We start from the raw sequence: 26952 nt of genomic DNA, 5'->3' as shown, positions 1-26952 counted from the left end.
TGGGAACAGTAGAACAAAGATCACAAGTTCTCAAAACATAAGAAAGGGGAACGAAAAGGGAAAAGGGAGAAATTAAAGGGTTGAAGAAAAAGATATTGAACATATATGGTACAGAGGAGCGTCGAGCAGCTTGTGAACCTGTAGTACTCAGCTAATGAGGAAACGGGGAGGGGGTGTGTGATCAAGTGTCGGGTAATAGGGAGTAAAAGGTTGTGATATGTTCATTAAAATGCGCTCCTAATTGGCAGGACGCCCGCCATTGCAATTGCGAATAAAATAGCTTCACAGAGGATCCTGTCTGAAGAAAATTGAGATTTTTCTCACACGAACCTGTAGTACTCAGCTAGTGAGGAAACTGGGGGGGGGGGGTGATCAGGTGTCGGGTAACAGGGAATAAAAGGTTATGATGTGTTTATTAAAACGCGCTCCTAATTGACAGGACGCCCGCCATTGCGATCGTGAATAAAACAGCTTCACAGAAGCTCCTGCCTGGAGAAAATTATTTGAGATTTTACTCACAGGCACAGTACGGCTCCCACCTCGGGCACCCCCCTCGGGCCTAGAGGCGAGTGCCCCTCACAGCTCAGCCGCCCTGCACCGGGCACAGGCCCCAGGGGAGCCCCGGGGGAGCCGGGCTGGGGCTGCCCGAGCTGCGGGGGGGACCTGGGGGACAACACGGGCGAGGCCCCGCGGCGCTGCCCAGGGGAGGAGCGGCCCCGGGCGGGCCGGGCCTAGCGGCGCCCGGTGCAGGCCGCAGCCCGGAGTAGGCCTCAACCGAGTCCCAGGCCCGTTGCCACGGCAACCGCGTCGCCATGACAACACCCCCCCCGCCAGCGAGCCGTCGCCACGGCAACCCCGCCCCGAAGCGGGGTGGGCGGGGCGCGTCGCCATGGGAACGGCGAAGGAAAAGGAGGGGCGGGACTTCCGGGAGGGACCGGAAGCGGCTCGGTGGCGGCGGCCTCGGTTTCCCGTGAGGCTCCGCGCGGGGCCGGCGGCGGCGGCGGCTGTGGGGGGGGGGCGGCGGGGCCCGGCGGGCGCCATGGAGGCCGTGCCCCGCATGCCCATGATCTGGCTGGACCTGAAGGAGGCCGGCGAGTTCGCCTTCAACGCCGCCGTCAAGAAGGTGAGGGCCCGGGGGGGGTACGGGAGGGGTTTGGGGGGGGTACCGAGGGGGTACCGGGGCTGGGCCGCGGCCTCTGAGGGGAGCCCGGGGGCTGGGGGGAGGCTGAGGGCTGGGGGGGGGCTGAGGGCTGAGGGGGGCCCGCCCCGGTGGCGGGGTGAGTCGGCAGGTTTGTGGCCTCCCTCCGGTCCCGGCCTGCCCCGGTGCCGGCCTCCGGGCCCGGTTCCTCCTTGGGCGGGAGCCCTCGGAGGGAGCCCTGAGGACCCTTGGGGAAGCTCTGCCCGGGGCCCGGCGGGAGGCCTCGCCTCGGGAAGGGGAAGGGGAAGGGGGGGGGGACGCGTCCCTGTGCGCCGACGGGGCTGGCGGGGGGCTCCTCGGTTTCTCTGGGCGAGGGGCCGCGGAGGCAGGAGCCGGGCCGAGCCCCGCACGGGCCGGGCGCGGTGCCGGAGGCCTGTCCCTGGGCTGGAGACCCGGGGACCGGGGCAAAGCAACGCGATGAGGGCCTCGGCCCGGGCCCCTCCCGTCCACCCCCTGCCCGCGGGATGCGGGTGTCATAGTGTCCCCCCCCCCCCCCGGGGCTCTCCGTGTTCCTCGGGCTCTCCGTCCCTGCCTGGCCGTTTCCGAGGCCCCGGCGACCTGGTCCTGCAAAACGGAGCCCTCAGCCCTCTGCGAGGCTCCCGGCTGGCAGCGGAGGCGGCTCCCCTCTGCCCTTGGGTTTGTTTTTTTTTGGGGGGGGTCAGGACTTGGTTAGGCACCTCCGAACGAGGGGCTCGGCCCCCGGCACCCCGCAGTGCCACCGGCGGAGGAAAATCACCGCTCACAAACCCGATTATTTACCTCCCAGGCTGGGGAAGGGACTGGGGTGGGGGGGGTGGATTTCTTCGGTGCTTGTTTTGGGGCCGTAGAGGAGCCGTGCGGTGATGCCGGGCGTGGCACCGCGGCTGAGTCCGGCCCCGCAGCCGGCTCAGCACCATCCTGCCAGCCCCGGGTGCCTCCCACGGGGATTTGTTCCGCGCCCGTACGTGGCAGGAGGTTTTCGACCCGCTCCGGAAAGCCACCTTCCCCCGGGCGTTTGTGACGCTCCCTCACACCCCCTGCCCGAGGGTCCCTCCCCAGCCCCCCTGCACCCCCCGAAGGCCGCCGGGAGCTCCCCCCGCAGCCTCCTCTGGCTCTCCGTCCGTCGCCATCGCGCGGGGCCGGGCCCTCACCTGTGCTTTCCCCCCCCCCAAGTTTGTCCTGAAGAACTACGGGGAGAACCCGGAGAACTACAACGAGGAGCTGCGCAAGCTGGAGGTGCTGCGGCAGGTGAGCCCCCTGCGCACCGGGGGGGGCTCGGCCCCAAACGGCCTGCGGGGTGGCTGAGACCCCGCAGCTGGCCACGGGAGCTGCTTCGCAGCCGGCTCCCTGTGGAGCCGCGACGTTTTCCGGCTCCTGCTCCCCTCTCCCTCTCTCTCTTTCCCCCCCCAGAACGCCGTGAACGTCCCCAGGGACTTCGAGGGCTGCAGCACGCTGCGGAAATACTTCGGGCAGCTCCACTACCTGCAGAGCCGGATCCCGATGGGTGCCGAGCAGGAGGCCGCAGTCCCCATCGCGTGGTGAGGGGGGCAGCGGGGGCACGGGGGGGGCCTCTTCGTGCCCCCGTGGCGCGCGCTTTTCCCCGCCGCGCGGAGCTCGGGCGTTCCAACGACCACTCCTCGTTCGTGGCGCTTTCCACACGGCTTCCCCTGCCGCTGGGGTGTCCCGGGGAGCTCTAGAAACGACGTCCCGCCCTGGGGGGGTGGCGCTGAGGAGGCCGAGGCAGGGCCAGGAAGCCCACCTGGAGCCAGTGACACCCCCCCCGCCCCCCTTTCTCCTCGCAGGACCGAGATCTTCTCGGGCAAGACAGTGACTCACGAGGACATCAAGTACGAGCAGGCGTGCGTCCTCTACAACCTGGGTGAGGCTCCGGGAGCGTGGCTGCTGCGGCCGGGCACGAGGGACGCCCCTCCTCGCTGCCCTGCTGCGCGGGAGCCCTCCCCGGGGGCAGAAACAAGGGAGGCCGGCTCTGGTTTGTGCCGGAACCTTCTTCCCCCCCTTTTCCTCCTGGTCTGGGAGCGTCCGGGTCGGGGCGAGGCTGCGGGTTTAGAGGCTGCGCCCCCGGGGGCCGGCTTTGGGTTGAAGCTGCGGCGTCGCAAACGCCCTCCGTGGCGCAGCGACGGCCTCGCTCGGGTTCCTCCCGTCCCCTCAGAGCTGGCGTAAAAGCAGCAGACGTCGCTTTCGGTGCCCCCTCGCCCCCCAGCCTTGGGCCGCCGCGGCTCAGCGAGTGCTTTTGTGGACCCAAAGGGGAGGTCGCGCTCAGCCGGTGCGCTGAAAACTGCCCCCCCCCAGGGCTGCAGCTCGCTTTGCTGGCCGGCGGCGTGCCGAGCGGAGCGGTGAGCCGCGAGAAGCAGCCCGCAGCCGAAACGCGCCTCTAAACCCGGCTCCCTGGAGCGGGCACCAACACGTCTGCGCGCCCGGGGGTGTCGGATGCTCGACGCTTTGAGGGGGGGTTTGCTGCCAGCCTGGGGGCTTCCCTCTGTCGAGCGGCTTCTGTGCACGCAGCCCTTCGGCGGAGCTGCGTGCCCGGCACGCGGCCCCCGCTGGCACCGCGCAGGCTCCGCCTGGAGCCGGCTGCCCGCGGGTTTGGGGCGAGACTCCCGCTTTTTGGGGCTTCGGCACGGGCGCTGTGCTGAGGCCGCGGTCCTCTCCCCCCGCAGGTGCGCTGCACTCCATGCTGGGCGCCATGGACAAGAGGGTGTCGGAGGAGGTAAGGGGCCCCGAGCAGCCCCTGGGGATCCCCGAAGGGGCTTTGTTTTCCCCCCCCCCCCGGGGCCAGCAGCTGCACGCCGACGGCGCTCAGGGCCCAGCTGTAGCCCGGCCGTCACGTCGACGCACGCCCCCGAGAGCTTTCTGGGTTCAGAGCTCGGCTTTGGGCCTCCGCAAGCTGCTCCTTGGGGTCCTGGGGGGGGTCCACGAATGGCGTTTGAGCCCCGCCGAGCTGGGTTTTGTCACCCTGACCCCCCGGCGCCTCGCCGCTCCGAGGCCGAGTCCGCCCTCAGGCTCCTCGCACCCGGGCGGCACGTTCCTGACGCGCCTTCTCCCGTCTGCTCAGGGCATGAAGGTGTCGTGCACCCACTTCCAGTGCGCTGCCGGGGCCTTCACCTACCTGCGGGACCACTTCCCCCACTCGTACAGCGTGGACATGAGCCACCAGATCCTCAACCTCAACATCAACCTCATGCTGGTAGGAAGCCGGCGGATGCCGGGCAGCTCCCGCGCGTCCCCGGGGCAGCTCCGTGCTCGGCTCGGGAGGCGGGAGGGCTCCGCGCCGCGCCGCCGGGGGCATCCCGGTGGGAAAAAAAGGGGCTGGAACCGCTGGGCCCTGGCGCTGGCTCGGGTTTCTGAGGTAAGGGGACACCCGGTAGCGCCTCCCTCTCCTTCGCAGGGCCAAGCGCAGGAGTGTCTGCTGGAGAAATCCATGCTGGACAACAGGAAGAGCTTCCTCGTGGCCCGGATCAGCGCCCAGGTGAGCTGCTGGAGGGGCGGGGGGTCCCCTCCGTGCCCAGCTCCTGCCGGGTGACGCCTGGGGACGAGGCCCCCCGCGAGGAGCCGCGAGCGGCCCGCGGCTCCCCCGAGCGAGGCGTGAGGGCGGCGTGTTTCCTCAGAGGGCGCCCAGTTTTAACCCGCCTCCGGGTTAAAAACGCGTCCCAAAAGGCGTCGGTGGGGCAACCCGAGCCCGGTGTCAGCAAATCCGCCCGTTTCGGGGGCCGCTCTCGCTTCGAAGCGGGTGTCCCCCCCCCCTCCCCATCTCCGGGGGCTCTCCAAACACCCGCCCCGCTCCCCGCAGGTGGTGGATTACTACAAGGAGGCCTGCCGGGCGCTGGAGAACTCGGAGACGGCCTCGCTGCTGGGCAAGATCCAGAAGGACTGGAAGAAGCTGGTTCAGATGAAGATCTACTATTTCGCCGCCGTGGCCCACGTAAGGGCTGGGGTGGGGCTGCGAGGGGGGGAGCACCCCTCGCTCTCGGCCCTGCTCACGGCCAGCGAGCGGGGCTGGGGGGGGGCTGAATTTCGTGTCTGAGAGCTCCCCCTCCCGCGGGGAGCTCTGACGCTTGTTCCGTTGCAGCTGCACATGGGGAAACAGGCCGAGGAGCAGCAGAAGTTCGGGGAAAGGGTGAGCGGAGCTGTGCCAACCCCGGGTCGCGGCCCTGCCCTGGGGTGTCACACCGCTGTGACCTGGGGGAGGGGTTGCCACAGCCCCAGGGACATGGTTGGGAGCGCCCACAACCTCCCGCAGGCGCCGGGGGGGTGACACGCAGGGCGGTGCGTGCAGAGCTCCCGGTGGGGCTCCTCTCTCCTGAACCCCCAGCAGTTCCCGGGGTTCTGGGCGGGGGGGGGAGCGGGAAATGGGCGCCTGGGAAGCCGCTGAACAAAGCCGCGGCCCTCGGGGGCTGGTGGTGCTCCGTGCAAGGAAAGAGAGGCGCTTATTTCTGCGCCAGCTCTGGCACCTCTGACAAATCTGGGACTGATTCCTCTTCTCTCCGCAGGTCATCTACTTCCAGAGCGCCCTGGATAAGCTCAACGAGGCTATCAAGCTGGCGAAGGTGCGCTCCTTCTCCCTCTGGCAGCAGGAGTTGTTGTGTTTGGGTTGTTTTTAAGTCTTTGGTCTGTTACTGCTTCTGGGGATCCCCCTTGGGCGCAGTCCTTCCGCATCCCTGCTCCAGGAGCGGTGCTGAGGGAAACCTCTGTCCCCGCTGTCCCCGCTGAGGAAGGGGACGGTGACAGAAGTGACCTGAGCCCGGAGGGCAGTGCCCCTTCCTGAAGCGGGGACCGAGCCGTTCGGGGTGCCCGTGTGGGGGCCAAAGTCCCTCTGGGACTTCCAAGGGCCCAGCCCCAAGGCTCTGGCAGCTCCCCGCTGGGCCAAGGCATGTTGAAAGGCACCTGGAGGCGGGCGCAGCCTCTCCCTTAGCGGGGGGGGGCATTTATTTGGGTTTTAATCCTTTGGGAGCACGGCAGCAGCTCCCGAGGGGCCGTGGGTCCGCAGCGCTCGGCCCTGCCTCGGCGCTGGGCTCCTGCAGCGCCCCGCTGCTCCAGCAGCTGAGCGCAGCCCCGCAACGGGGGTCTGCGTGTGAAAACGTGGGACACGGGATCTGGGAGTGCCCGAGAAGGCAGATTCTGCCTGGGTTTCTCGCCCAGTAGCTCCGGGGTGCGGAGCCTGAGAGTCTCAGTCCTGTTTCGGGGCCCGAGGAGAGGGCTGGCGAGGCTGCCGCCGGCGTCCGGGCAATCCCCCCCCCCCCCTCGCCTCCACTAACTCGCTGCCACCCTCGTTTCTGCAGGGCCAGCCCGAAACCGTCCAGGAAGCCCTGAGGTTCACCATGGACGTGATTGGTGGCAAGTGAGCGTGCAAGGATCACCCCCCGACCCAGACACAGCCGTCCTGCTTCTCTGGGGGGGACAGAAACGCCCAGGGGGGGGCTCGTGGGGCGTGCGGTGCCCTGGAAGTCGCTGCTGGCTCTTCCCGGGGCGATACCAAGAGGGGGGGGGGCAGGCTCAGGGAGCCAGGGCTGGTGCCTGCTTGCCGTCGGCCTGATGTTGCCTCTTGTTTCCAGGTACAATTCGGCCAAAAAGGACAACGACTTCATCTACCACGAAGCCGTGCCCGCCTTGGACACCCTGCAGGCCGTGAAAGGTGAGGCTGCGAGCCGCTGACGAGGGGGTGCACGCGCGGGGACCCCCCCACCGCAGCCCGGCGGGGCTTTGTGATGCCCTGCACCCCCTGGGACCTGCCTGGGGTGAGGGCGCTGAGCGGGAGGCCGTGTTTTGGGAACCGAGGAGCGTCCCCGAGGAGGTTTGGGACCAACGGGGGGCGCTTGCGTTCGGACCGCAGGTGCCCCGCTGGTGAAAGCCCTCCCCGTCAACCCCACGGACCCGGCTGTCACCGGCCCCGACATCTTCGCCAAGCTGGTGCCCATGGCTGCCCACGAGGCCTCCTCGCTCTACAGGTGGGTCCCCGGGAACGGCCCCAGGGAGCGGGGCAGAGCTGCCTGCGCAGCCCCGGCACCGAGCTCGGCGAGGAGCCCGTGCCCCAGCTCAGCCTCCCTGCGTCTAACGGGGGTCTGGAGGGGGCCAAACCAGCCGCGGGGGTTTCCTCGGGGCGCCACCGCCCTCCCGAAACGTCCTCGGGCCGATTCCTGCGGGGCGCGGAGCACCGGCGGTGTAGGGATGGAGCTTTCCCGAGTCCCGTCCCAGCCCTAAAGGATTTTCTCTGCTCTGTCGTAGCGAGGAGAAGGCCAAGCTGCTGAGAGACGTGATGGCCAAGATCGAAGCCAAGAACGAAGTGCTGGAGTACGTGTGAGGCGCACCCCAAACGGGGGCCCCGGCCTCTTCCCCTCCCCGCTCGAGACCCCGGCGGGAGGTCCCGGTTTGCCCAGCTCCGGGCAGACCTCGGTGACCGGTCCCCAAATTCAGCCTGCGGCTGTCTCCGAGGCCGTGGTGTCCCTCGGGGGGCGGAGGGTGGGGGGCGATGCCGCAAGCGCTCTGCCCCTGGTTTTGGGGTGGGAAGGTGGGGAGCCTGCCCCCGTTTGGCTGGCGGGGGAGCCTCAGCCGCCGCTCAGGGCCTCGTTCCTGCCCGCAGCCAGTTCATGGACTCCATGCAGCTGGACCCTGAGACCGTGGACAACCTGGACATGTACAGCCACATCCCCCCCGTCCTGATGGAGAAGTGCGCCGCGCTCAGCGTGCGCCCCGACACCGTCAAGAACCTCGTCCAGTCCATGCAGGGTAAGGTCACGGGGGGATGTGGGACACTCGTCCGTCTCCTGGCTGGGGCTCGGTGTCGGGAGCGGCCTCTCCAGTCGCAAATTCTCTGCCCTTGTGAAGTTTTTAACCCCAAATCATCCTTGCTGTTGGACGGTCGTGGCGTGCGATGCTTCCCCGCGGGGCTGGACCGGCCGTTGGCCGCTGGCGCTTCAGGGCTGGAGCGGATGGGGGCCGGGGGGCTTGTGGCGGGGACCGGTTCAGCTCTTTTGGCCTCCGTCCCGCCCTCCCAGTGCTCTCCGGGGTCTTCACCGACGTGGAGGCCTCCCTGAAGGAGATCCGAGACCTCCTGGAGGAGGACGAGGCTCAGGAGCGGAAGCTGCGGGAGCTGCTGGGGAAGGGCCCGGCGCCGCAGGGCTCCCCCCCGCCGCCCTCGGCGGGGCTGGCCGAGGTCAGCAAGGAGTGCTCCAAGTACCTGGAGGTGCACGAGAAGGCCAGCTTCACCAACACCGAGCTGCACAAGGCCATGAACCTGCACATCGGCAACCTCCGCCTCCTCAGCGGGCCGCTGGAGCAGGTCCGGGCCGCGCTGCCCTCGCCCGCCTTGACCGAAGGTGAGCCCTGCGGGGGCTGGCTGTCCGGCGTCGTGCTCGTGCCCCCGGGCTGGTGGGGGCCGCGGGTTCTGCTCCCCCCGTGGTGCCCCTTCAGGGCTCCCGTCAACGCCGGCCGCGCTGTGCCGCCGCCTGGGCAGCGCTGTCACGGCATCGGCCTGCGGCGTGGTCCGATGCTAGCCAGGGTGGGGGCTTGTCTCCCCCCAAAAAAATGTCCAAACGGCGATCCTGGCACCTCGGGAGCCTGGCGCGGGGGCGGAATGTGTCCGGCAGAGGCCCAGACGTCCCGGCTGGGCTGCTGGGTGTGCCAGGAGGGGCTGCGGGCTGCCCCCCTGCCCCCGGCTCACGCCCCGCGAGCAGGCTGGGGTTGGGGACGCCGCGTCGGCTCCGTTGCAGCCACTGAGCGCCCCCCCTGTCCCCTCCCCGCCGCCCCCCCAGACGACAAGCAGGTGCTGCAGAACCTGAAGCGGATCCTGGTCAAGGTGCAGGAGATGCGGGACCAGCGCGTGTCCCTGGAGCAGCAGCTGCGCGAGATGATCCAGAAGGACGACATCACCACCTCGCTGGTCACCGCCGACCGCTCCGAGATGAAGGTGGGTGCTCAGGGCTGGGGGGGGCCCCTCCGCGTGCCCCCTGTCACAGCCGGCGCCACGGGGGGTGGCGGTGGCTGCCTGCAGCCCCCCCCCCACCCCCCTCAGCTCCTCCCTTCTCTCGGCAGAAACTCTTCGAGGAGCAGCTGAAGAAGTACGACCAGATCAAGGTGTACCTGGAGCAGAACCTGGCCGCCCAGGAGAACATCCTGAAGGCGCTGACGGACGCCAACGTCAAATACGCAGCCGTGCGCAAGGCCCTGGCCGAGGTGGAGCACAAGTGAGTGGAGGGGGAGCCGTTCTCACCCGGCGTCCTGCTGCCCATCCTGCGCGGGTGCCGCGTGCTGGGGGCTCCCGCGGGGCCGGGGGGAACGCGATGACGGCCAGGGCAATGACGGCGCGGGCAGGATGCGACCTCCACGCCGGCTCTCCCTCCCCCGGCTCCCCAGGTGGAACACCACCGTCCAGACCTTGGTGGCCTCCTACGAAGCCTATGAGGACCTGATGAAGAAGTCACAGGAGGGGAAGGATTTCTACACCGACCTGGAGGGGAAAGCCGCCAAGCTGCTGGAGAAGGCGCGGGCGGCCTGCCAGGCTGCCGAAGCCAACCGGCAGCAGATCCTGGAGAAGTAGGTGGCGGCGCTGGGCCCCTGGCGCTGCGGGACCTGGGGGGGGGACACGGCACAGGGCTTCGACCCCCCCAGCGAGGCGGGAAGCACCTTTGGGTGCTGGCTGGGAGGGGGGCGGGTCGGGGCTGCGGGGGCTTTTCACTTCGGTGCCGTGGCTCCGTGAGCCCTCCTGTCCCCGAGGGGGTAGAGGAGGAGAGGTGGGGGGGGTTGGTTCTCAGGGCTGGCAGCCCCCCCCTAACGCCTGCTGCCCCCCCCCCACCGGCAGGGAGATGAAGAAGCAGCCGCCCCCCCGCCCCACGGCCCCCAAGCCGGCCCTGCAGAAGAAGCCTCCGGAGCTGGACGCGGGCGGGCCGGAGGCGGCCGAGGTGCCGCAGCTCGGCTCCCTGGGCCTGGCCCAGCTGCCCGAGGAGCTGCGCAGCCTGCCCCCCGACGTGCTGGCCGGGCACCTGGCCCGCCTGCCCCCCTCCACGCTGGCCGCTCTCGCCCTCGACCCGGCCCTGGCAGCCGGGCTGCGCCCCCCCGGACCCCCCCCCGAGCTTTTTTTTGCCCCCTGCCAGGCTGGCGAGCGCCCCGCTGCAGCCCGCGCAGCCCTTCACCCCCGCCCGCTTCCCTGCCCTGCCCGGGCACTACGCCGCCGTGCCCGCCTCTGCCCCGGGAGCCTTTCCCCACGGCAGCGGGGCTCCGGTGCTGCCGGCGCAGCTCCTGCAGCCCTCAGCCCCCCAGGCGGCCGTCCCCCCCCCCTCCCCCCCCCAGCTCAGCCCCTTCCTCTGCCCCCCAGCTCTTCCCCGCCGCCCCCCTGGCCCGGGGCGCGGTGCAGCCCGGCTACGCGGGGCCCCACGCGCTGCCCCCGCGCTCGTCCCCGCAGCACGGCCCCGCCGCCTCCTACGGCCTGGGCCAAGCCGGGCTGCCCGTGCCCGGCCCCCTCAGGCCCCCAGCCATGGGGCCGGCCCCCGTGGGTGCCCAGCCGCCACCCATGGGTGGCCCCGAGCAGCAGGGCCCGGCCGCCCGGCCGGCCACCACCACCGTGGACAGCATCCAGGCCCCCATCTCCAGCTGCGCGGCCCCCCCACGGCTCCCCAGCCAGGGCCCCGCCGTGCCCCCCGGTGGTTTCCTGGCCCCCCAGCGCCCGGGCGCCCCCTCCGCCTCCTTCCCCTATGCCCCGGGGGGGCTGCAGCAGCCTTTCGGGCAGCCAGCTCCGCGCCCCTTCCCTCCCGGGCAGCCCCCCCATGCCGCCTTCGCCCCTGCGGCGCAGCTGCAGCCCGGCATGGAGCTGCCAGCTCGCCCCCAGGGCCTGGGTGGCCCCCAGCAGCAGTTCCCCCCTCCCCAAGCCCCCTTCCTGCCCCCCCCCGGGCGCCCCCAGCTCCCGCTGCCCTTCCAGCCCCCGGCCCGGCCCCCGTTGCCCCCCCAGTTTGCCCAGCAGCCCTTCTCCGGCCCCGTGGGGCAGCTGCCCCCCCCAGCCCCTGGCCAGCCCCCGCTGTGCCCCCAGCTCTACGCGCTGCCCGGCCAGGACAAGCTGCCCCCCCACGGGCTCCCCCCGCACACGGGGGCCCTGCCCTTCGCCGGGCCGGTGCCCAGAGCCCCCGGGCAGAGCGTGCCCCCAGCACAGCCCCTGCACCCCACCCTGGGGGGGCTGCAGCCCCTGCCCGCCAGCTCCCCCGCCCTCCCCTTCTGCCCCAGCCCTGCCCCGTGCCCCGCCGCGCCCCCCGGCACCGTGGCCATGGGGCCCCCCCCGCCGCCTTCCCCCGCCAGCCAGTCGGGCCCCCACCACGCCGCCCCTTCTCCCAGCCCGGTCCTGAGCCAGATGCAGGGCCCGGCGGTGGTGCAGGGCCCTCTGGTCCCCTCCCCGGCACCGTCCCCGCAGCCGGCCGTGCCCCTGCAGCCCCCGGCTCTGGTGCCCGGCTCCGGTGCCCCCCCACAGAGACCTCCGCCCTCGCTGACCCCCGGCGCGGCCCCGGGCCCCGGCGAGGCCCCCTTCCAGCGGCAGAGCTCCTCCACCGACGACCTCCTGTCCTCCAGCCCCGAGAGCCAGCACGGCGGCTCCAAGGCGGCCGTGGGCCAGCCGCTGCTGCAGCCCACCAAGGCCGACGCCAAGGAGGGCCAGAAGCCCAAGGCCCTGCAGCTCATCGAGAACGACCCCTACGAGAAGCCTGAGCGCGTCCTGCGCCTGCTGGCTGAGCTCGACCGCTTCCGCGGGCTGGTGGAGCGCCTGGAGCGCCCGGCGCCCGGCGGCGGCGGCGCCGTCACCGAGCTGGACGCGGTGTGGAAGGAGCTGCAGGACGCCCAGGAGCGCGACGCCCGGCAGCTCTCCATCGCCATCGCCCGCTGCTACTCCATGAAGAACCGGCACCAGGACATCATGCCCTACGACCGGAACCGCGTCGTCCTGCGCTCGGGCAAGGACGACTACATCAACGCCAGCAGGGTGGAGGACCTCTCGCCCTACTGCCCCACTGTCATCGCCACCCAGGCGCCGCTGCTGGGCACCGCCGCCGACTTCTGGCTCATGATCTACGAGCAGAAGGTCTCCGTCGTCGTCATGCTGGTGTCGGAGCAGGAGCTGGACAAGGTAGACACCCCCCCCCCGAGCAGGAGCGGAGCGCGGCTGCGGGGCACGCGTGCGCTGGGCTTCCTCACCTCTCGTGGCGCCCATCGCACGCCGAGGTGGGAGACGTGGCCATGCCGTGAGGCGCTGCGTGCCCTGAGGGGCCAGGGAGAGCCTGGTGCTGGGCCTTGAGGGGGTGCTGAGCCTTTAAGGGGTGCTGCGGGGCTGCCCCGTGTCTGCTCTGACCCCGTTCCCTCTCCCTCTTCCCCCCCCCCCCAGCAAAAGGTGCTGCGCTACTTCCCTGCGGAGCGGGGCCAGCCCGTGGTGCAGGGCCCCGTCACGCTCGTCCTCACGGGCCTGCGGGCCGCCCCCACGCACGTGGAGCGGATGATCACGCTGCAGTACCGCGACCAGAGCCTCAAGCGCACCGTCGTCCACCTCCAGTTCACCTCCTGGCCCGAGCTGTATGACAGAGGGGTTGGGGGGGGGGGGGTGTGTGGGGGGCCTGCTCTGTGTGTTGGGGGGGCAGGGGGAGGTTTTGGCGGAGCGCCGGGGGCTGCGGGGCTCCAGCCCTGGCAGGGGGAGGGTGCCGTCCCCTCTGGGGGTGTGAGAGGGGGGCCCCCTCCTCAGTAAGGGTCCCTTCACCCCCCCAGGGGCCTGCCCGACAGCAAGGGGAGCCTCCTGCGCTTCATCCAGGAGGTGCACGGCCACTACCTGCACCAGCGCCCGCTGCACACCCCCGTCGTCGTGCACTGCAGGTGAGGGGGGGTTCTTAACCCAGCGCTGGGACAAGGGGGGGGATCCTGGGGGCTGTGGGGTGCCCCCCAGGGCCTGTCACAGCCTCTTGGCGCGCCTGACGTGGCCGCGTCTCCCTCGCAGCTCCGGCGTGGGCCGCACCGGGGCCTTCTGCCTGCTGTATGCAGCCATGCAGGAGGTGGAGGCGGGCAACGGCATCCCCGACCTGGCCCAGCTGGTGAAGCGCCTGCGGCAGCAGCGCAAGCACATGCTCCAGGAGAAGGTAGCGGGGTGGGGGGGAGGTGTTGGGGTGGCCCCCGCCGGGTGCTGGGGGTGCTCATCCTGCTCTCGCCCCTCCAGCTCCACCTCAAGTTCTGCTACGAGGCCGTCCTGCAGCACGCGGAGCAGGTCCTGCACCGCCACGGCGTGGGCACGCCGCCCGTCCCCAAGCCCCCCAACAGCACCTCCCCCAAGGTGAGAGCAGGGGGGGGGGAGGCTGCGGGCCTGGGTGGGGGGCGGTGGGGGAGGGCCAGCACCCCCCCGGCGCTCACAGGGCTCTCTCCTTGCAGCTCTACTTCCACCAGGACCCCCAGGACCTGGTGCTGGGGGGGGACCTGTCCATCAGCTCCATCCAGGCCACCATCGCCAAGTTCAGCATCAAGCCTGCGGGAGTCGGGGGGGAGATCGGGGGGCCCTGGGGGCCTGATCCTGCCCCTGGGCCTCATCCTGTTGGGCCCCCTGGGCCTGATCCTGCCCTGCTGGTGCCATTTCCCGATGGCGCGCTGGATGGCGTGCTGGACGGCAGCGCCGCGCCGCTCCCTGAGCCAACCCCCCCAGCGCCGCCCGCGCCCGAGCCCCCTGCCGAGGCCGAGAGCAGCAACCACGTGGAGGAGAGCCCCAAGCCCCCCGCGGCCGAGCCCCCGGCCCCCCCGGCCTCCGCTCCCTCCTCCTCCTCGCTGGAGCTGCTGGCCTCCCTCACGCCCGAGGCCTTCACCCTGGACGCGTCCCTGAAGGGCAAGCAGCGGATGAACAAGCAGAACTTCCTCCAGGCGCAGACGGGCGAGGGGCTGCGGGGGCCCCGGCCCACCGACGACCCCCTCAGCATGCTCGACCCGCTCTGGACACTCAACAAGAGCTGAGGGGGGGGGCCCCGACCTCCCCCCCCTCCAGCCCCTGCACTACAGCCACGGCCCCCTGCCCCCCACTGCTGCTTCCCAGGGTGCTGGGGTGGCCCCCGGGGGGGTTGGGGGGGCGCAGGGGGGGCCCTGCCTTCCCCCCCCCCCCCCCCCCAGCTTTGTACAGGTGTAGTGGCGCCGATCACCTTCTCTCACTCCCTCAGAACTGACTTTTTCAGCTCTTTGCTACTAAAATAAAGGGGTTGCTCTGGCGCTGGGCCCCTGCGGTGCTGGGGGGGGTGGCCTGGGCCATGTCCCCTCCCCGATTTTGTCCCCAGAGCCCTGGGGGGGGGGGGGGGGGGGGGGGGTTGCGGGGGGGCGTTTCACCATCAGCACAGCCATGGGGGGGGGGGGGTTAGTTCCATTTAATGGCGGTGTCTCTGCACACCTTATAAAACACGATCCGGTACAAAAAAATGCTGCCGCTGTACAGAGCGAAGCGTACAGCGGGGCTAAGGCCACCCGAGGCATGGCGGGGGCGCGGGGTTTTGGGGGGGGGGGGAGCCGGGCGGCAGCGAGGGCACCCCCCCGAGCCTCCCTCCCTGCTGCCGCCACGCTCTGGGCCCCCGCGCGCCGCCTCCACAATCAGCAGGATTCGATTAACGGACATGGGCGTCGTTTACTGGAGCGATGAGCGCGATTGAGCGGCTGGGGCCCGGCTCTGCTCGCAGGCACAGAAGGGAACAGCCCCGCGCCCCCCCCCCCCAATAAGCAAAACTCACGCTCCCCTGCTCGAGCGTGGGGTGGCCGCCGGGCCTCAGCCCCCCTCGCTGGGACCTCACAGCGAGGAATTTCTGGGAGAGCCGCGGGGCCGGGGCCTCCCCGCAGCCCTGGAGCTCCGCCAGGGCGCTTTGGTCCCCCCCCGCCGCAGGCCGTGCCCCGCTCCCCTGCCCCACGGGTGTTTTCTGTCCCCCTCTGCAGGGAGGCCGGGGCGAGGGCTGGGTGCCCAGGGCCCAACCTGAGAAACGCCTCCCCTGCCCCGGGGACGACGAGGAGAAGGAGGAGGAGGAAGGTGCCAACGCTGCAGGTCGGGCGAAGGACAGCGCGAGGAGGGCGGCCCGGGGTGGGGGGGAGGCAGCTCCACCACGGCGGCTTCGTGGCGAGCGCCCCGGTGCCAGCGCTACGGCCTGCAGCTCCCCCGCCCTCCTGCCAGAATAAATAAATATATACAGCACATAAATAAATAGGGCGGGAGCTGCTGCAGCACGGGGCCCGCAGGAGGCAGGGCCAGCCCGCTGAGGCGGGCGAGGGCCCTGCCCGCGCTCGAAGGCACGTGGGGCTCGCCCGCAGCCGCTCCTGGGCACCGCGCGCCGGGGTGGCCGTGGCGGGGGGCAGGCTCGGAGCAGGCTGGGCTGTGCCGCACGCGACGGCCTCCTCCTGCCCCGCTGCGGGCTGCGAGCAGAGCTGGGACCCGTCCGGGACACGGCTTAACGCAGCAGGCAACGCGCAGACACCCAGCTCCGTGTCACGCTGCAGCACCCGCGGCCATCATTCCTTCTCCCCGCTCAGCTCCGGGGAACCACCCCACCAGCACCGCGTCCCCATTTCCCGCTCCGGCCCCGTGCCCTACAGCTCCTGTCCCAAGCAGGGTGCTGGGAGCACAGCCTCTGCACCAGCGCGCACAGCCCGGGGCCACGCGCACGCCCCTGCCTCAGAGAGCGCTGAAGACGCAGGGGACGGGGGGAGACGAAGCCGGGCTCGGGCCCTGCGCACTGCTGGGGGACCGGAGTCCAGCTCCTGAGGAGCAAAGGCGATGGAGCTGCTGTCCCCAGCCTGGCGCCCCCGGGGAGCAGCGCGGCGCTGCCCACGCACCACATCCGCCTGCGCTGCCTTCGCCTATGGAAGGGGGACGGGCGCCAAGCCCACCCGCCTCGCTGCCCCAGGCTCCAGCACCTGCCCCTCCTCCTCCTCCGCCTCCCTCCTCAGTCCAATTTCTCCAGCACCGAGGGCACGTAGACCAGGCTGAGCTCGCTCCCGAAGTTGCAGACGATGGCGGCGTTCTCCAGCACAAGGATCTGCCGGGCGGGCTGCGACTCGTTGCTCTTCCCCAGGTAGACGGTCTGGAGCAGGTCGCCGTAGCCAATGTCCCAGAAGGAGACGCAGCCCTGGCCGCCCGTCACCAGCAGGTTGTCGGAGATCACGCCCAGGCTGGCGCCGCAGCCCATCTCCTGCGAGGAACGAGAGCGCCCTGAGCACAACCGGACCCCTTGCCGTGCCCGAAGAGGCTCAGCCCTGGCCCCTCTGCCGGCCCTGCCCATGCACACGGGTGAAAATGGGGCCGGAGCCTCGCAGCCTCAGCAGCGAGGCCCGGCTTCGCCTTGGATCTGGTCTTTGCCGAGCGTTTGCACGTCACGTTTGAGCACCCTCGAGCCTTCCCTGCTACCGACCTGCTGGATGGAATAGAGCTTGATGCCCGAGCTCCGGTCCCAGATGCTGATCACATCGTCCAAGCCGCTGCTGATGACGCAGGACGTGGTGCAGGTGAGCGAGGTGACGTCCCCTCGGTGGGCGTACATGTGGCTGACCTTGCTGCCGGTCAGCACGTCCCACAGGCAGATGGCACCGTCCTGGCCTCCGCTCGCCAGCACCATTGTCTGCAAGCACAGGGGCAGAAGCAGGTCAGGCACCTCGCAGCAGAGCAGGCAGCCCTCCTCCCTGACCGCCCGGCCCCGGGAGGGCGCTGCACACGCAGGCTGATCCCATATGCGTGCCCTGCCGGCGCTCTGGGCACGATCCTGGGCTGCCAAAGCAAAGCGTGGGAGGGAAATCTGAACTGCTGGCTCAGCGTTTTCACTGCTTCCGTACGTGCGTTAGAGCAGGATGCGCTGGGGGTAACGCCAGAGCAGCAAAAACCTACGAGCCGCCTCCAGGAGAAGGTTGGTCCCCAGGCAGGCAGATAGTCACAGGGCGGAGAGTATTTCCTGGGCCAGTTTCAGCCTCATGCTCCTGGCTCTGCCTTCTGAGGCTCACAGGAATGGGGCATTCCCGCTGCAGACAGGACGGGGACAAACCGTGTCCGGGGACTGCTCTGCTTGCAGCGAGCGGGGCAGGAGGGCGATGCCCCAGCTTGCACAGCAGCTGGTGAGCGCGCCGCTGCAGGGGCCAGCGAGCCCTCTGCCCCCTCGGGAAGCGCACCCCAACTTCTCCAAGCACAGACCAGAAGCGGGTCGCAGCTGGGTCCCTCTGGCTAAAATAAATCTCAAATAAAGGCTGTTCTTCCAGCCGGGCCTTACCTGGTCCATGTACACGGCTGTGATGGCTCCTGAGTGGCCCTGCAGCGTGAACAGACAGCACGAGTCTTCGAGCCGGAACACCTGCAGGGCAGAAGGGCAGAGGTGAACGTCCCTCGCGCTCTTGCTAACGAAGCAGCAGCTCTCAGGTCGCCCTCCTCACTGCCATCCCCCCTCACGGCAGCAGGGCAGCGAGCTCACTGCGTGCCGCTGCAGGGGAAGAGGGCGATGCCCGTCGGGCAGCGTCGGGGCAGGGGGACAACGTGCATGGCAGAAGGGACAGCTACTGCTGGAAAGGACGAGGGGAAGACAGAGATACCCAGAACCCAGACCTTGCTACTTATGAGGTCGCTCAGCCCTCAGGCAGGAGGATCTCTGCTCTGTTTCGGCAGACACCTTGCGCAGGGCTTTGACCTCACTCCACTGAGGAGCCAGGTCCAGGCAGACAAGTACAGCTGGGAGCTGCAGGAGGGCACTGGACTGGCCTCCACCAACCATCCCCAACACTCCTCTACCTCCCTGTGCGTGGAGGTGTGCCCGCTGCGCCCCCGCAACGTGCAGCGGCCGCGCAGGAAGCCTTACCCTCAGCGTGTGGTCCTGGCTGCCCGTGACCAGGCGTCCGGCTGCGGCCTTCAGCGCCGTGATCGGCTTCTGGTGGGCGCAGGACACGGTGTGGGTGAGCTGACACACGATGATGTCGCTGCTGCTGAACACGGGGGAGGACGGGATGCTGCTTCTGCTCGGGGCTCCTGCGGCAAAACGCAGAGCTGAGCGCTCACGGCAGCAGGACACAGCCCTGAGCCCCGGGGTAAGTGCCCAGCATCACCCAGAGAGGCCGAATCAGGGATGCCTCGGTGCTGAACTCGGGGAGAACTTGAGCCTGGCTCCCCCAAAGAGCCCCTGCACCGCTCAGCACCCTGACTGACGCCCGCAGTAGCTACAGCTGCTCAAGCAAAGCACCTTTGAGCAAGCTGGTCTGGTGGGAGGGGACCCTGCCCACGGCAGGGGTTGGAACTGGGTGGGCTTTGAGGTCCTGCCAACCCAAACCGTCCTGGGATACACGGAAAAAACAGAGCGAGTGTCTCAAACACCCAGCTCGGCAGCAGCGCTCCCCTTTGTGAATCAGCGCCCTACACCTTTGGCAAAACAGATCCCTGAAGATCTCAAATGAGATCAGATGAAGAACTCAAACGAGCCCCAGCACTGCAAACCAGTTGCCACCGCTGGTATTTTAATTTGTGTGTGTCGTGGCTGTGCCGAAGCCCCGCACTACCTCCTGGCTGCGTGCTACGTGCTGTGCAAACAAAAACAGACCTTGCTGCGTGAGCAAATAAGTGAGAGGTGGGAGAGGAAAGAGGTGCAGGGAAGAGCTGACACCAGAACGCGTCCCCCACCCTCCAGACTTAGGCACTGGAGAAAACCGGCACTCCAAATGCTTTAGCTCACAGGGAATTCCCAAATTATTCTTCACTCCTGCACAACATCTGGCTTGGCATCCTGCAGCGCAGGGATTTTTGGAGCGGAGCACGATCACAAAAAGCTCACGAAGAGGGTGTGAGATGCCTGCTTACCTCGGAACAGCAGGTGCTTGAAGGACGTGTGTGTTTCTAGCGAAAAGAAATCTAGAGAGCCATTCAGCCGGGCAGCAACAATCCTGGGGGAGAAATGCACACAGGTGAAGAGCTGCCCTCACAGCGCGAGGAGCCCCAGGACCAAACTATGTCACCCCCCCGTGAGGAGCCACTGCTGATGGCAAGGAAGGGGACTTGGAAATTGTGTCGAGCTCAGGCCACAGAATAAACCAGCAGATGGAAAAGCCTCCTGAGTAACAGCAAACAGGTCTGAGCAGAAACTGGTGACCCAAAGGCATCAGCTCTCACAGTTATTCCGGACACTCAGCCACCAGAAAGACCGAGTACACACGTATGAAAAAAAGTGGCTGCTGGAACAGCCCCGGAGCGCGGGGCCCAGGACACCTCGCCCCACCACGCTCTGCACGAGGTGGACACGTGGCAGGAAGCTTCCCCGACTTCCCAGCAGAGTCAGGCCACGGCAGCAGAGTGCCAGGGCAGGGATCCCAGCTTACACCGCCACGTTCCCCTCCCCGTGGGGACCACCAGGCACCGACACAACTACCTGTTGTTCAGGAACACAAGCGCCGTGATGCCAGATTGACTTTCCTCGTTACTGCTGCGGAGGGTGCCCTCGATGGCGTCCCACACCTGAGAGGGGGAAGAGTTCCTGCGTGAGCCCCAGCAGGAGGCCCCCGCGCCCTCGCAGCAGTGAAGCCGCGTGGCCGCAGGCCTGCACCGCGCCGCACGCATCCCCTGGCCGCAGGGCAGGCTGCTGTCACCCAGAAGGAAAAATTCTGATCTAGTTTCCAAAAACCAAACTCAAATCGAACTATTTCTGAAAGTTTCTCATTGGAGATGGACATTTCCAATCAAAGCTTGCTTCAAAACCTGTGCCATTCCTGTCAAGTTCCCACTCATCTTGCTTTGCTTCATGGCTGACGAGTAACGCTACCTAACGACGTGGCAGTCTTCAAGCTTCTTCAGCCTTAAAGAGCGCTGCTACTATTTAACACTGAGGCATTTTTTTCCTTATACTAAGAACCTCCTTTGAAATGAAGTACGTCCACACTGAAGAACAAGAAAAGAAGATGAGCAAAGTACTGATAAAGGAGAATTTCAGTACTGATAGAGGAGAATTTCAAGTACTTCAGAAAACCTGTTTTAGGTGGCACTAGGCACTATACCACAATTCCTGTTTTGTTCTAAAAGAGAACTAAGCTGAAGCACCGAGGTGCTCGGTGCAGAAGAGGAATGGGGCCTGTCCTGACCCGTGCCCCTGGCAGCAGCCCCGCAGGGCCACCGCACACCGCCTGCCCCCGGTGCCGGGCTGGCAGCGGGCCCTGCCCCTTACCTCCAGCTTCCCGTTACTGCGGCCGGCCACGATGAGGTTCCCCTGCAGGTCCAGGCTCCAGACAGAGCTCTCCAAGTCTCCTCCCCAGGAAGGAAGCGGCGATGACTTGTCAAAGCCCGTAAAAGACTCGTCCCCCAGGCTCCTCCTGCGGCTGCTGCAGCCTCCCTCCTCGCCGCCGCAGCCCAGGGACCGGGGGCTGCCGGTGCCGCCGCAGAACCCGGCCTGGCCGTGCGGGGCGGGCAGGCCGGCGAAGTTCACGCAGTTCGAGGTGCTGTGCTCTTCGTACACTTTGCCAACCAGGCTGCTGAAGTCGTAACCGGCCTCCTTCTGGCGACCGCCCACAGCCCGGAGCCGCGTCTCCGACTCGGGCACCTTCACCTGCTCGGAGAAGTTGGTGTCGATGAGGGACGTGAGGTCCGGCTGGTCACAGAAGAGGGGAGGCTGGGGCGGGCCGAGCATCCTCTTGAGCTGGTGGCTGTTCTCAAAGGAGTCGTCCAGACTGTTCTTGCCATCCGGGCTGTGATCCCAGCTTTCCTGGTAATCAAAAATGCCGCTGCTGTCCCTTCGCAACCTGGAAGACAGGAACAGGAGGTCAGCGCTCCCGTCTTCACCGAGTCGGAGGGCTTGGGATGGGGACAGGGGTGCCGAGGCAGCAAAGTGCTGGCACGCCACGAAGACAGCAAGAATTAGTGTGCACAAGCGCAGTGGTGGCAGGGATTAAGACTGCCCCAAGGACTGTGGCTGCTGATTTCTTCCAGAGGGGGTTGCGCCGGCTGGCGAGCGACCGCACAGCCAGCACGTACCTCGGTTTGGGAATAACGGTGAGGCAGTCTCCGGTCTGAGCATCCCACACACGGATCTGGCCCACCAGGCAGCAGCTGACGAGCAGCATCCCGTCGCTAGCCAGACATTCGATGTCCTGGGAAGGAAGCAGGAGCACAGCTGAGCACGGAGCACCAGCAGGGCCTCTGGCCTCTCGCAATCACCGTGCGCGTGGCTCAGAAGCTACACAGACGATAAATTTCACGTCCAAACTACACGGCTGGCTTAGCAACCTCTGGATACTCTGAGAAAAAAGACACGTTGCCTGAAGCCCTGGCTGTGCACTAGACTGCCGCAAGCACACCGGACTCCATCTGCCTTCCCCTTCCCTGACAAAGCACAGCCCAAGGAGGCGGAGGATCAGCTGTCTCTGTAGCCCCAGACGATCCAGTGGGAGCATACACTGACAGGAGCTGCAGGGACACCCAAAACAAAGGCGAACGCTGCAGTCTGTGAAACAAAAAGGCACTCAGCAGACAAAGGCTCCACAGGGACAGAGGTGCAGCTCATCGGGAAGATGCTGCGCAGCGTGTCCATTCACGCTCCGTCTGACTGGGGGCTGAGCGCTTTATTTCATTTCACAAGAGGGAGAAGAATCTTTTGCCTCAAGAAAAAACGAGTGAGCTGAGCCGCAGTGCACTTCTGCGGACACCCAGGGATGTTTTTAGCACTGGAAACAATATTTGACAGCTCAAACCTATCCACTAGCTTTTGGGAAAGCAGAAAAAAAAAGAGATGCAGTAGGCATTAAGTATCAGGAACGTAGAGCTACCCCAGCAAGGAAAGCTGGATCTGCCCAGCCTGTAAAGTCAGCAGTTGGCTACAGAGTGGAAGGAATAACAGGGGCTGCAAACAACTCAGAGCAAGTTCCAGGAAGAAATGGGGAAGTCCTACACGTGGCTTCGTGCTACGAGACCCCACAATGTACCCGTACAGCTTTGCCTCTGCCTTTTACCTCCAAGGCTGCGTTACACCCGGGCTACAAAACTAGCCTGTCTTTCATGAGGAATGTTAAGTAAACTACAGAAAATTAAAGATGCGTGGCACGAGTCACTAAACTGCCGTTCTCACAACGACTGCACCTGTCCAACCTACCATGAGGTGGCCCCTGAGAACCAAGGGGACGATCTCGGTCTCAGGCGGGGAGTAGCCGTAGTCATCGCAGGGCAGGTCGCCCCTCTTCCTCCTGCTGTGGGACAGCCCGTTCTGCCCGTAGTTCTTGGGGCAGAACACCTTGTACAGGCAGAAGAGCAGGAGCACCAGGATAATGCCCGAGGCCAGACCCAGCGCGGCCACCCTGTGGGGAGAGAGGCACAAAGAGACCAGAAGGTGAGGTCAAGATCCCATCGCCAGTTCGTGGGCAGCGTTTGAAACACTGCAAACACATGCCAGAAGTCCAAAGTTTTCAGCTGAGAAAAACTTCCAACAAGCTGTAGTGATTTCTGGAGTAGTAAAGGATTTCTTTTTACAGGAAAATGTTTATTTTAACGAGATTTTCAGACTTGTCCATAAGAAGAACACACAGTTAAGACAGGAAAAAAAATGCTATGTGGGGATCAGGGTAATATGAAGTGTGTTCAGCACAGCCCAAGGAGAATGCAGATTCAGGTGGCAAGCTGGGAGCTTGTCGCCTCAGTAGGAAAGGAAGTTCTCTGCTTGCACGGGAGATTGATCTAACAGCCAATAAAGCATGGTCGAATCATGGCATTTATTCCCACAGATGAATTTCTATCTGTTTCCCACGGATCCACCCCATGACGTGTGGTGCTAGCAGTAACAGTTTTAGCATCACCGTTAAAATCATCCATCTAAAAATACATCAAAGCTAAACCCTCAGTATGCACGACCAGCCGTGCACCGGTCGGTGTATGACGGTGAGCACTTGCACGTGTATCACGTTTCTGCGATACACTTTTTTGTTTTTTTTTTCCTTTTTCCCCACAAGGAGAAGAGCCAAGCAGCCAAAGAGCAACCTGTGTCTCCAGAGAGCTGGGGCATGGCCGGAAGGCTGTGTCAAGGACTCTTACTTGTACAGGGTGACATCCCGGTGGCCCTGCAGCTTGGATGAGGCTTGGTCAGGCTGAGCGGCAGCACCCAGCTTCTCACTGCTCGAAGCGAGGAAAGGGTGGTAGCGGTTGGCCTCCTGGGGGTGCCGCACTTCTAAGGCCTCTTGTGGGTTCAGGTACAGCGTGACCGGGATGGCTGGAAGGATGCTGATGTATCTGAAGGGACGGAGATAAGAACAGTTTAGGAACAGCAAACACAGAAAGACAAAAACCCCAAACTCAGCTCGCCTTCTCACCAGCAGCCAGGACAGGCTGCCAGCAGTGGAGCTACTGATGAGCTCGGATGGGTCACACTGATTTAAGTAAAGATAAAACGATCCGGTCTGGCTTCCTGTACACTGTAGGTCGGAAGATATCACCAAGAAGTTTGTTCAGCTCACGTGTCTCTATTCCTCACACGTACCATCCCCATCACGTACAGACAATCATACATGTCATTGGAGCGTGTCACCTCCAAAAAATACAACCTAGGATGAGGGTAACAAGCGAGGAATACACCCGAGAACACAAAAAAGAAACACAGCCCTTCTTCTTAGAGGAGCAGTCCAGCACAGTTTGGTGCCTCTGCACCCCAGGAGAGCCTGCTTTAATGGGTTGCTCCTCAAGACCCTTCTGGAGTAAGCCGCGTGGAGCACAAATTATCGAACTCGGGAGGATGAAGGGCAGAAAAAAAGACAAACGCTTGGACTCAATCCCACGGGGAATTCAAAGTGCCTGGGGTCCTCGGTGCCGGCCCGCTTACCTTTTGGCCAGGGTGATATTGTAATAGCTGAAGAGGGATGGCCAGTGTCTGAAGGAAAGCTTCCTCCAGATCTCTTCATCCTCCGCTCCCCAGGTAACCTCTGCCTCAGTCCCAAGCTCCGTCTGTCCGTTCCCTTTGCCCTCCGGTCCTTGGGCCCAACTGTGCTGGTTCGTCTCCAGCCTGCTCAGGGAATCCAACCCTGACTTCTGCTCCCGCTGCTGCGTCTGGTTTTCCGACAGCTGCATAGGGTCCGCCGGGAAGACCGAGAGATCGATCTTGGGGTCGCCAGCAGGCAGGACCCCTCCAGGAACAGGCATGGGAGGCAGACCCGCTTCACCCAAGGGGCTCTGTTCGGTGACCTGCGAGGTGAGGTAGGTGCGGAGACCAGCAGGGTCCGTATAGACCAGGATTCCGATCCAGATCACTGTCCCGGCCTACACGAGGAGACAAACCCATTTAGTGCTCGGCCTTTTGCTCGCTGCCCCCACCCCCTCGCCGGCTGGCTGAGCTGATCAGCAGCACCCCAGCGAGGGGAGCACCCTGCCCTCGGCTAGGGTCCTGCTCCAGGCAGATCCTTATCCTTCACGGTGACCGGGAGAGGCTGCACGGCGCGCCCAAAACCTGAGCACCACTTTGTGAGCTCCCCGACCCAGCCTGATGGTGGTGACTGCACTACCATCTACGGGGGACAAGCAGGGGCAGGAACTGGTGTCACTATTACAGTTACACTTGCAAAAGGGAAAGAATTAGTCTCTCATGCAGAGAAATATCTCCGTGCATTCCTTCCATATTGCCTGCAGGGACAAATATGACTTCTGCTCTGTAAATACCTTCTCTTTCCACTCGTACAGTCCTTGAAAATCTGCTTATACAGAGGTATCTGAGAGCAAATAGCAGAAAATTGCCTGCTACCTCCTAAACATCAAGCAGACAGCAAAGCCCTGCAGCTAATGTATGCAGAGGGATGTTCTGAGGGAAGTACTTCTTGTATTATTTACCGTGGGGGGGTGTAAGCCTCGCAGGGGAACAAGGATGTGTGAAAATGTCAAGCTTTTTTTTGATTTTTTTTTCCCCTGGAAGCCTGTTTGGGTTGGGCCAGCGGGACCCGAGAGAGCAAACACCACGGCGCCTACCATGATGAGCCTCTGGGCCAGCCGCGTCCTGGCGAAGAAGTAGATGACCCGCAGCCTCTTGGGGAGGCGCAGGTTCCTGAAGGACGAGGGCTGCAGGGTGATGGTGTGGGGGGTGGCGGGCCGCAGGGCTGGCTGCCGCTCGTAGCGCTGGGAGCGGCTGACGGCCTTGGCGGGGGGCAGGCAGGCTTCTGCCGGCAGCCGCTTGTTCAGGTCCGCAAGCTGCCGGGAGAGAAGCAGGCGTCAGAGAATCAGAGGAAGACGAGGTTGGAAAGGCCCTACAGGATCATCTGGTCCTCCGTTATCTGCTCTCATCTGCTCTTTTATGCGTGCTAAGTCTCAGCTCCCACCTTCGCATCTGAGCCAGAAGGGCCCAGCTTCCCTCTGGTGTCCCCTTCTGCACCCAGCTGTGTTTGTGACCCCGTCTCCTTCCAACCACGTCTGTGACCACGTCCCCTTCCAGCCCACTGACCCACAACCTCCGCGTTTCTGTACCTGAGGGTCCCCCATCCCTGCATGTGTGTAACCAACAAGTCCCATCCCAGAGCATTTTTACAGCTCGCTCCTTTTTTTTTCAGAGGGTGGAAATCCCAGGGCGTGCTTCCCTCAGTCCCTCCATGCTCGCAGAGCAGGGCGAGCCAAGGCACGAGGCCGCGTCCCCAGCCCGTCCTTACCTCCATGCGGCGAATGTCAATGGAGAGCACGGTCGTGAAGAAGAACATCTGCAGGAAGAAGTCGGACACCAGGCCGACCACAGCGAAGAGGCAGAACTCCTGCAGGCAGCACACACACACACACAGATTAGCTACGGCAGCTCAGGGACAGGGGTGAATATCTCCAGTCCAGGAAAAGGGCAGCTCAGCACCCTCCTGCCCGGAGTGAGCGTATTTCACTGACTGGTCCTGTTATCAGGGCTTTGGAATAGTTGAAAGCTTGGTGTTAAAACAGTCCGCGTGAGAACTCAAGAGCACGTTTATTCATATTCACACTTTTTGTTCTTCTTAGCCACAAAACATCAAAGCACCCCAGGAAAAAACAGCAGAGGGTGCTGTCCCTGTTCCCAAAGCCGTGGCGGGGCTGCCACCAGAGCTCTCAGCCCCCTGCCTGCGTGTGCAAATCGCACGCCCAAAGAGCCCCCAGCAGTGCCGGTTTCCTTCCCTTCACCAATAAACCTCCCCCGATAGGAAACTCCTCCAGGAGCAGGGGGAGCCCAGGGACTGGGCACAGCCAGTCCTCCTCCCACCGAAGACCACCGAAGCCTCTGTACCCCCCCTGTGCTCACGACTAGTAGCTGCAGCCGTCCCCCAGGGCTCCAGCTAAACCACGGCTGTTTAAATCACACCCTTGGCTAGTGCTTATTTAGTGTTTATTTTTATATATATAGGAAATTTTCAGGCCCCTGGAAGAAAAGCTCCGTGCCCAGCCTCTGAACACCAAGCACACGAGGAGCAGCGTTGGTAAGATGGATCCCGAGCTCCCTGCCATGCTCCGCTTCCCCAGCAGGTGCCACTGCAGAAATGAGGATGACAAGAGGAGCACAACAAGTGAGCCCAGCACCAGGGACGCCCCTCGGAGGTACACATTGCTGCCAGGACCCGTCAGGGCCCAAAAAAGATGCAGTAACACGGGGAGATCGAGCAAACCGAAAGCAGGCACAGGCAGCAACCTCGGGCTAAAGGCGAGATCAAAGAGTCCGGCCCTCGCTTGCAGAACAGCCCTGGCAAATCCCCGCTGGGCCCAGCTGTGGCAACCACACTACATGCGCCCACATCCACCTCAGAGGAAGGAGAGGGGCCCTCAAGATTCATTTCTGTCCCCCTGCAGCCTATGCCTACCCCAGCTTCTCGCCTGTGACAGCAGG

At 65.5% G+C, this 26952-nt stretch overlaps 2 protein-coding genes across 8 annotated transcripts in view; one reads left to right on the top strand and one right to left on the bottom strand.

The window, feature by feature from the left end:
- Positions 1–950: 950 nt before the first annotated feature.
- On the top strand, positions 951–14389 carry PTPN23 (protein tyrosine phosphatase non-receptor type 23). Its single transcript, XM_066991122.1, is given in 26 exon segments — positions 951–1123; positions 2351–2425; positions 2588–2715; positions 2980–3056; positions 3856–3905; positions 4251–4382; positions 4584–4664; positions 4986–5117; positions 5265–5312; positions 5686–5742; positions 6475–6533; positions 6748–6827; positions 7026–7140; positions 7418–7483; positions 7773–7918; positions 8188–8508; positions 8944–9098; positions 9224–9375; positions 9545–9724; positions 9990–11085; positions 11088–12290; positions 12546–12730; positions 12920–13024; positions 13146–13284; positions 13362–13475; positions 13571–14389. Coding segments are annotated over 26 exon segments (5550 nt in total). The 5' UTR covers positions 951–1039; the 3' UTR covers positions 14141–14389.
- A 134-nt stretch (positions 14390–14523) lies between these two features.
- Positions 14524–26952, bottom strand: part of SCAP (SREBF chaperone) — a 57973-nt gene continuing 45544 nt past the window's right edge. For all 7 annotated transcript variants that reach the window (XM_066991038.1, XM_066991039.1, XM_066991034.1 and 4 more), the window contains 13 exons: positions 25766–25864; positions 25095–25313; positions 23962–24395; positions 23181–23375; positions 22249–22450; positions 21135–21250; positions 20332–20902; positions 19543–19628; positions 18978–19060; positions 17989–18155; positions 17410–17490; positions 16564–16770; positions 14524–16344 (listed from right to left, as the gene is read on the bottom strand). In XM_066991038.1, the coding sequence (XP_066847139.1) occupies positions 16099–16344; positions 16564–16770; positions 17410–17490; positions 17989–18155; positions 18978–19060; positions 19543–19628; positions 20332–20902; positions 21135–21250; positions 22249–22450; positions 23181–23375; positions 23962–24395; positions 25095–25313; positions 25766–25864 (2706 nt within the window). In that variant the 3' untranslated portion in view covers positions 14524–16098. The remainder of the gene's footprint in view (positions 16345–16563; positions 16771–17409; positions 17491–17988; positions 18156–18977; positions 19061–19542; positions 19629–20331; positions 20903–21134; positions 21251–22248; positions 22451–23180; positions 23376–23961; positions 24396–25094; positions 25314–25765; positions 25865–26952) is intronic.

The sequence above is a fragment of the Anser cygnoides genome, chromosome 2, assembly GCF_040182565.1.
Source record: "Anser cygnoides isolate HZ-2024a breed goose chromosome 2, Taihu_goose_T2T_genome, whole genome shotgun sequence".
Classification (NCBI taxonomy): domain Eukaryota; kingdom Metazoa; phylum Chordata; class Aves; order Anseriformes; family Anatidae; genus Anser; species Anser cygnoides.
The sequence above is the reverse complement of the archived record's forward strand: the minus strand, read 5'-3'. Positions and strand labels throughout refer to the sequence as shown.